Below are 9,003 nucleotides of genomic sequence, written 5' to 3' on the forward strand. Positions count from 1 at the left end.
TCAAATTCTGAGAAACATAATTTAGCTATTGAAAATGGTGTAAGTACAAGAATGGATCGGGTTTTAAAAGAAAAAGCGTCTTACTAAAAATGTGGGAATTTAATGTTAATAGTCCAACAAATTTTATTCTTTTTAAAATACTCTTTAAAAGTAAGCACTAAATATCAGGAACATGAGAGTAGTAGTACCTGATACAAAACATTGTCTTTTATGTTTTTACGAAAAAACACTTGTTTGTAATAGCGCCGCTTTGAAAAACTGATGGCCGTCTATTCTCTGAATCAAAAGTAATTGAATTTTCCTTAAGATTCTAGACACCGTTGTACTCCAATTTTGCCCATTTGAGAGGGATGCGTTGACAGTTCATGTAGCTCCAATTAGTTACTTCGATTCCAACTCAATATATTCAAGCGAGCCCATTAGAAACGGAACGCAAGGGACTCGAGAACACGGTATGGATCTGCAACCTTTTGTCACTGATATTAGTTTCGTTAGTATCTCTTGTAGCTGCCAGAAAAAGAATGAGATTCAGGGAGTCCAATTCGGGAATCTTCACGAAATACATTTGGATTTACTTTTCGGATTTTCTGCGGAATCGTAAGTGCCAAATATATAATTAAAGCACGAGTCCAATTTAAAAGGGAAGTAAAAAGTTTGATGTACAAATCATTTCGATGCTTCAACGAAAGCGTGGTCTAAATAGCTAATATTTTAGACATGTCACTTAAAATATGCTTTTAAAAGAAAAGAGAAGAGGCAAATGCTAACTTCCTCATCGTAAAAAAACACTAACTAGAAAACCTGCTAAATGTATTGACTAATCGAGTAAAGTCGAAGTAAATTTAATTTCAATCAAGGTTTCGATTTATTTTTGGTAATTCACGGATATTGGAGCAAAACCGCCCAATAATGGGACAATATGCCCACTATGGTGGGCCAAATCAGTTTAGCGAAACAAAAATCTGCAGAACCAAATGATTAAACAAGTTTCGGTTTTCAAAAGTTTTGTATAGAGATCACAATTTCTTTCGATACATTTGGCCTACACATTTTGTTCGAGATATCATTTCATTATTTTATCGGAAACCCACCCATGATGTGTATTCAATGCAATTTAGCTGTAACATCTTTGGAAAAACGTGGAGTGAAGAGATTTTTGCGTTCAGTTTGGATTTTTGGGACGTTGGTACTGACCTGGGCGTGGTCGGGGAATTTGACTGGCACACTTTTGACTGGTCATTCATCAAAAATTGATACCATTGAAGATTTGATTTCAACGTCTAACGTTCTCGCTATGATGAAATCGGGAAGCAAAATTTTCCAGTTAATGAACGTAAGTCTATTGGTTGAATAGCTTTGTCTTTCATAAAACAAAGACATGACGCAGGCACGAAGCTGATAATTTTTAATTTTTAGTCTCTAATTTACATTAGAGTTTAAATAAGTTTCAAATCGGTTTGAAAGTTGGAAAAAGGATTGATCTCAATCAAACAATTAACAATAAGAATAGATTTGAGCAAGGCTAATAATTTTTCTAAAGCGACAGATTATGAAATGTTTATTTGATGCGAGACGGAGCAGTTCAAAATAGTTCAACTGAAAATGTGTGCGGCGGTGGGTAACGAGGTTCTAAAGAAACCAGAATCCCAAGATACTTTAAAAATATTGAAATTGAAAACATCCGTTATACTTAATCAGGGATAATCCAAACGCTCTTCGTTAAGCCTTGGTTCTTTCTATGCTCCAAGTCGCGCTTTATTTTTATCCCGTAAAGGGATTCACTCTGATATAACTAGAAATCTATGGCATAAAAAGAAATCGATTACAGACATCATTATCTCTGCAGAAGTAATTAATGGTCCGCATTATAAATTATAGAATAACGATTCTGCGTATTCAGCTTTATGGAAAAAAGGAGGGGAATCATTTAAATTCCTTAATGATCCGAATGTTATGAAACGATTGGCGTATGGCAGAGCTGCTATTATTGAACAAACACAAATGTTTTGGGACTCGGGTCAAGGACATTTGTTTCAACTAAAGAAAGAACTGGATGATCAACAAAGACGTATTTATGTGGGAAAGAAAACCTACGAGCCTGCATTCGCCGACATGTTTTTCAACCAAAATATCCCTCGAAAAATCTTGGAAAATATCGACTACACGTAAATAATATATCTATATACTTATAGAAATAATGAGATTTCGATGAGATTTTACTTCATAGTCGTTCATTTAAGTTCATAGTTATTTAACATGGATAAACTTAACTCCCATCATGTCTTAATCAACGTCTCAATGTTTTAACTTACTGAGGCTCCGTATTTAATTTAGCCGCAACAGTAATATCATCGCGATAAGAAAAACAAACGGGTATCAGCAGAGGCGGAGCCTCCGAGATGATCTAGGCCCGTGCGTGTCGATTTTTATGTGGGGAAATATCCAGTTTCATAGAGGAAATAATTTCACCCAATATGTGTACTAGGTGACGCTTTTATTATAGTTGCGAAGGGGGATCTTCCATAAATTGTCGTTGATATTTTAGGGCCCAATTTAAAAATTTTATGAAAGAGAAAAGGTTTCACCCTTAAATTAACGTAATTCTTTTAGGGCATATTTACTTTTTATTTAAACTTTTGGTTAGATTGTGTGGACAACAAAATTAATTATGAGATTTAACACATGATTAAACAACTCTTACGACTCAATAGTGAGCCTAAGTAGCACAGAACTATAGTGGAAAGAGCATTTTGGATTATAATTGTTACAAGTTAATAATTGAAAGGTTAATACTTTTAAAATTTGCAGTATTAAAGGAGCAACGGTTGTATTAGCTAGTATTTCTCGTATAGTAATTTGGCGTATCCCATTCCCTTAATCAAGCGTCGATATTTTCATTATTTAATCTTTGTTTTGCCCACAGTGTCGAAAGAATATTTGAAACTAGTCTACTTTCCACACATTTCTTTAATGAAAAATTTAAAGCTCAGAATTACCTGCTCGAGTCTGACAGTTTGATATTGGACGAGCCCATGGACTTGATCTTTCTCTGTTCCGTGTTTCGAGTCTTTGTTGTTGGAAACACTTTGGCTGCGTTGGTTTTCATCTTTGAAGTGGTACTGTATGTAGTGAAATTTTGCACGACCGTTCTAAAATAGGTACATAGCTTTTTAAGTCTTATTTATATTTATAATGGGAATAAATACAGCAATTTCTTTTTCTACTACAGGGTCATAATTTGCAGAAGAAATTTTACGTAAAATCGTTCTTATCAATCTTTGAAAGATTTTTATGATCTTCAAGATCGACCCACATTTATTTAAATGATATTCAGCTTTGATAGAATTAAAGATATTGCGTTCAGCTATCGAAAATTATGCTCTTGTATTAAGGGTAACCATAGCCCATTAATTTTCGACAACATAATGCCGCTTCTAAATTTCGCGCTGCAACTATAGTGCATCCAAGCATTTTTTCCCAATTAAATAAACCGTAAAATGTTAATTTTCTTATTCATTCATTATAAACCACTATAGATATAATTGGCCCATTATGTAATATTGTATAACTCCGTGACCACTTTTTTACTGCCACAGCGAAAAGGAGTTTTATACTCGTTAATGACGAACGAATACGTGAGCCTGATGTAATACTGTTTTTTTTTAATTCCCGTGAATAACAGACGAAGTCGTTTCCAATAAGAATGTAAATTTTCTATTGAGTAAAACCAAATTACAATGTCTTTTCAGAAATGTTTTTTCTATTAATGATTGAAAAGTTGTCTTACCTAAATTAACGTATGAAGATACTAAGTTTTCGGCCATCACGCTTTCTACACACACTCTAGTTTGAAATTTTTGTGATGTATTTGTAATAGATGAATGTAAGATATTTTTCGAAAAATCTACTAGTAAAATTTTAACATTAATATGTGACGTTAGAATAAATTTTGTAGCGGATTTTTCCTTACAAAGTATGATATAGGTCCTAATGACGGTCGAAATCTAAATTCCTATACTCTAAGTAACGCGAATGAATTCATGATAAAATTAGATCAGGTTGTGTTAAATATTTTTGCATATCTATCTAGATGTGTTCACCTACATTGGCATAATGCTCACTCATTTTCACGAATTTTAATTCAATTTTCTTCATCAGTTAAATCACATCTAAATTAGCTAAGATATTAAACCGTTGCAATTGGTATTATTTCTTATTAGTCGGTAAAGTTGAAGAATACAATACTTATTTATTATCACAAATAGACGGAATGGAATATCGAATTTAAAATAACTTATTATATATGTATCTTTAAATATAATCTCACGTATAACTTCATTTTGCACCCAAGAAAACGTCCATATTTTAACAAGAAACGTTTTTAAACTTAATCGAAAAGTGTCAATTCAAGATGATTTTTGGGGCAGATAGTTCCTTAATCGTAATAGTTATCTGGTTACAAATTGTGCCCATTTCTACTTAATAATATAATAAAGAACAAGTAACTATTTATAAAATAAATAAAAGTTTTAAAAGTGTACGAAGCGATATTATAGAAAAACGGGACCCCAATTCTTAGGAATTTTTCGATAGGTCCCGTGCACGTGTTTTCAGAAAGACTGGGCTTGGTGAGCGAAGGGGTTAGAAATATAAGTATTTAGGAGGGAAATAAGGATAGAGATTCATGTCAAGATTGAAACGCCCGTTACACAACAAGGAAATCGAGTAAACGGAGGAGGACAGGCAACTCATTATCCTTCAAAACGAATGATATCTGAAGAAACTGATGAAGATCAAATGCTGGAGTATAATATCCCAAAATAGACAAAAAGATGAGTTTTAGTGCTGCAAAGTTTAATCCAAATTCAAATCAATGGGAACTTGAACCAAACTTTGTATAGCTATTACTCTAAACTGCTGATGCTGAAAGGATTTACTCCCATTTAACCCAAACCGTTTCTCCCAATTCCCATATCTCCCAATCCCATTTGACCCAACACTATGTCTTTTCCCCCAATTTCCTTTGTCCCAATTCAGCATGAAACATATGTTAATAAGTTCAAAGAGAATTTTTTTGTTTTATTAACAATGATATGTTTTACATATTCAGTAGGAGAATGTTTAGGAAAAGGTGGCAGCTAACTATTAGGAGAATATTTTGGAAAAGTTGGCAGCTAATTAGTAGGAGAATGTTTTGGAAAAGGTGGCAGCTAATTAATAGGAGAATATTTAGAAAAAGGTGGCAACTAATTAATAGGAGAATATTTTGGAAAAGGTGGCAACTAATTAATAGGAGAATATTTTGGAAAAGGTGGCAACGAATTAAAGGAACCATTTTTTTAGAAAAGGTGGCAGCTAACTATTAGGAAAATATTTTGGAAAAGGTGGCAGCTAATTAGTAGGAGAATTTATTAATTTATTGGAGGGATAGGGTTGCTAAGCCAAATTGACTTATGTGCAACCCCCCAAAAGCATTAAGGTACATCAAATGAACCGAAAAATATTAAATTCAGGCGTTGTTGAATGTTTTGGAAAAAGGTGGCAGCTAATTAATTGGAGAATATTTAGGAAAAGGTGGCAACTAATTTATTGGAGAATGTTTTGGAAAAGGTGGCAACTAATTAATAGGAGAATATTTTGGAAAAGGTGGCAAAGAATTATTGGAACCATTGTTTTGGAAAAGGTGACAGCTAACTGTTAGGAGAATATTTTGTAAAAGGTAGCAGCTAATTAGTAGGAGAATGTTTTGGAAAAGGTGGGCAGGTGGCAGCTAATTAATAGGATAATAACCTAACCTAACCTAACCTAACGTTTTGAAATCAACCCTTTGCAGTATAAAATATTAGGCGAAACCATTCGATTGGGAGAAATGAGAATTGAATAGTTTGGGAAATATAAGATTGGGAGAACTGGGAATCGGAAAGTTTGGGATAAAAATGTATTTTGGGAAACACAGAATTGGGAGAAATGGGACCATACCGCTGAAAGAAAACAAATGAGTAATCATTCAGGTATGTTACCATTTTCCCCTATCCCATGATTCCCAAAAAGAATATTTCGCCCAAAACCTTTTATTCCCCTTTCCCCCTAGCCCGGGGATGTACTGGCGATGTCTGGTCGGCGATTGTAAAAAAACGAGTAATAGAGGTCATGAAGGAGCGAGGAGGCCTTTGGACTCTGTTGGTAAAGTGAGCACGCAGGACATAACTAAGTTAGGCTTGGTTTGTTTGGGTAAGGTTAGGTTAGGTTTGGTTGGGTAAGGTTAGGTTAGGTTTGGTTGGGTAAGGTTAGGTTAGGTTTGGTTTGGTTGGGTAAGGTTAGGTTAGGTTTGGTTTGGTTGGGTAAGGTTAGGTTAGGTTTGGTTTGGTTGGGTTGGGTTGGGTTGGGTTAGGAAAGGTTAGGTTAGGTTAGTAAAGGTTAGGTTAGGTTGGGTTGGGTAAGGTTAGGTTTGGTTGGATTTGGAAAGGTTAGGTTAGGTTTGGTTGGATTTGGAAAGGTTAGGTTAGGTTTGGAAGTGGTAGGATCACTGATTTTCAAAAATATTTTTATTTTCTTTGAGGTTCTTGCATAATAAAAGCGGGCCTTTTTTAAGATTCTGGAAAAATAAACGCTACATTTATTAAGGTTCTTGAACAATAAATATTTACCTGTTCCAAAATATTGATTGTTTTGAGAAAGGGGAATTGTGGAAACTGTTTTGGGGGAAAATGGGGGATGATCATAATTCAATGCTGGAAAAATGTTCAACATCATTCAACGTTTGCAAATTAAGCTTGCTTTTGTGACGGAATGTTCAAAAGATGGGAGAACTAAAATGAATTAATTCTCGGCTGATTTGAGAGAGCTATAAAAGAATGCCTACCGACTGAAAAATAGGTATTCTAGGTTCGATTTTGAATCTACGTGTGAAGAAGGTCTTAAATAAAAACTCTAAACTGACTAAATTAAATATGCAAAAATAGGAAAACTGGTTTAACTTTAATTGCAACTAAAATGATAAAATAAACAAAACAAAAGAAATCAAAACTTATCTACTCAAAATGGTCCAGAGTGGCGTGGCTCTAACTTGGGAACTTTCTCTAAAGGGGCCCACGTGGGGCATAGTCACGGTAAGGAGAGAAAGTTCTGTGGTCCGCATTCCAGGTCGCAAAAAGGAGAAAGAGCAACTAATAAAGGGTTTTTGGCCCTTTTATACAAAAATCTCAAATATTTCCACTCTGGCCACCAGTAGTACGAAAACGAGAGGCGCGCTGGGTTTTTGGTGACGTAGCCAGCGTCCTCGCTTCTTTGCAAATAAAAAAGGGGTAAAGCCCGTACAAAAATAAAATCGAAAACCAGATATTTTCTGTAGGCTTAAGGCCCAAGTTCAAAACACTTCTGAATAGTCATAAATCTTACATGAATATTTAAAGAAACTAACGCATGAATATATAAACTTAATTATTTCTCAACAGCTTTGGAGTGGGAACCGATAGGCTTGCAGAGATAATGAAAGTTTAGCCCGAGAGGGAGTTACAAAATACCATCAGGATAGAAGAGAATTTCACTTTCGACAAGACGAAGCTCTGAACAATAACAAGATCTTGCACCCAAACGCTTTTGAACTTTTCTCCAGAGGATTCCGAATTCTTGCATTCTGAATTTCTGATGTATAACTCTACAATGAATCAGATTATTTGAAGTACCTACTGTATGGGACAGTTTTATGCGAACATCATTCGTTGGGAATCACATAAAAGCAATATTGATAAATTCTTCTTGACCCATTTTATTTGCCTTGCTGTTCTGAGACTAAATATAAATGAAACTTATCGATTACAAAGGTCATCGGACAAGAAATTCGTGGCAAGGCAAAATACATATCTGTACCGATTAACAATTCCAAATGCTACAAGATTGCGAGTACATTTTTCGCAGCATTGAAGTATATTTGCCACCCTGGATTTTAAACGGACATATCTGCAGGATATAATTGGCTATTTTGGTCCATTTGGTTGTATCAATGTCATTTGTACGTTAAAAAGCCTACCATATCCTGGAGTCACATCAACAATTTCAGAAGTGGAGATAATTATGCATTCGAATTTAAGGAGGAAATTAAAAATATTGAAGGCAAAGCCTTATGTGAAGAACGTCATGATCCGCAAGAAGCCACCCTATTTTGCATGGAGTTTTTTTCATCTTAAAGTGTATTGTGCCAAATGCGTTTAGGTGTAAAAATTACAAGACTAAAGTTTCGAACAGATCCGGCGAAGGTAGTTAAAAGGTATTAGCATCATCTTAGCATTTGCATGATACTATGTGGCTAAGAACTGGTCACATTGTCTCACTTATACCAAACAGTATTTGTAAGCTTATGGTTAAAAGTGTTCAACAGTTTCTGAAAATATTTATACAGCTTGTACGAATTGAAATTGTTTCTTTTAATGATAGGAATAAATATTGAAAATACTCATTTAAAATATGAAAATACAAGTAAGATGTCAAAACAAAACAAACCAAGTAATGAAGCGTATAGAAATAGTTTCTAAAAGTCCATTATCTTTTGTTTGATGTTTGTTTTCATATTTCCTTCTGCTTAGCTAAGCTATATTTGTTTCGAAATATATTTTAGGATTGGATAAAGTGATATCTACACGCTTGAATATGGTTAAACATGCTTGAATCTGATATCCATGTTCACCAGAACATGGACATAATCCATCTCGCTCCATAGCTATTGTAAATTTTTCAATTTGATTAATCTGAAGGAATAAACGACAAACGTTCTCGTTACCCATTTATTTATTTCTAGCAGTTCTTCGCGACTTAAAGTAGCTTGTTAAATTAGTCTACTATGTATTCAGCGAATAAAACGTTTGTGAATTCTGAGTACTTCCAGTATTTGCATCTTGCGAGATGTATATTATGTCGACCTGCCTTGAACGCACCCTACAGATAGTTTACTACCCCCTCTCTTTTTGTCGTAATGGTCACGAAAGGACAGATATAACAATATTTAAA

The 9,003-nt window shown here is 34.4% G+C and overlaps 1 protein-coding gene across 1 annotated transcript; it reads left to right on the forward strand.

Annotated features, from left to right (window-relative positions):
- Positions 1 to 466: 466 nt before the first annotated feature.
- Positions 467 to 1,357, forward strand: LOC149685271 (uncharacterized). The gene is made up of 2 exons (XM_089871112.1): positions 467 to 597; positions 1,119 to 1,357. The coding sequence occupies exons 1-2, from the start codon at positions 522 to 524 to the stop codon at positions 1,352 to 1,354; spliced, it is 312 nt and encodes a 103-aa protein (XP_089727238.1). The 5' UTR covers positions 467 to 521; the 3' UTR covers positions 1,355 to 1,357.
- Positions 1,358 to 9,003: the final 7,646 nt, after the last annotated feature.

Source organism: Phalangium opilio, unplaced genomic scaffold, assembly GCF_054372755.1.
Source record: "Phalangium opilio isolate 3A_F unplaced genomic scaffold, DU_Popi_V2 ptg000032l_1, whole genome shotgun sequence".
NCBI classification, from domain to species: Eukaryota; Metazoa; Arthropoda; class Arachnida; order Opiliones; family Phalangiidae; genus Phalangium; species Phalangium opilio.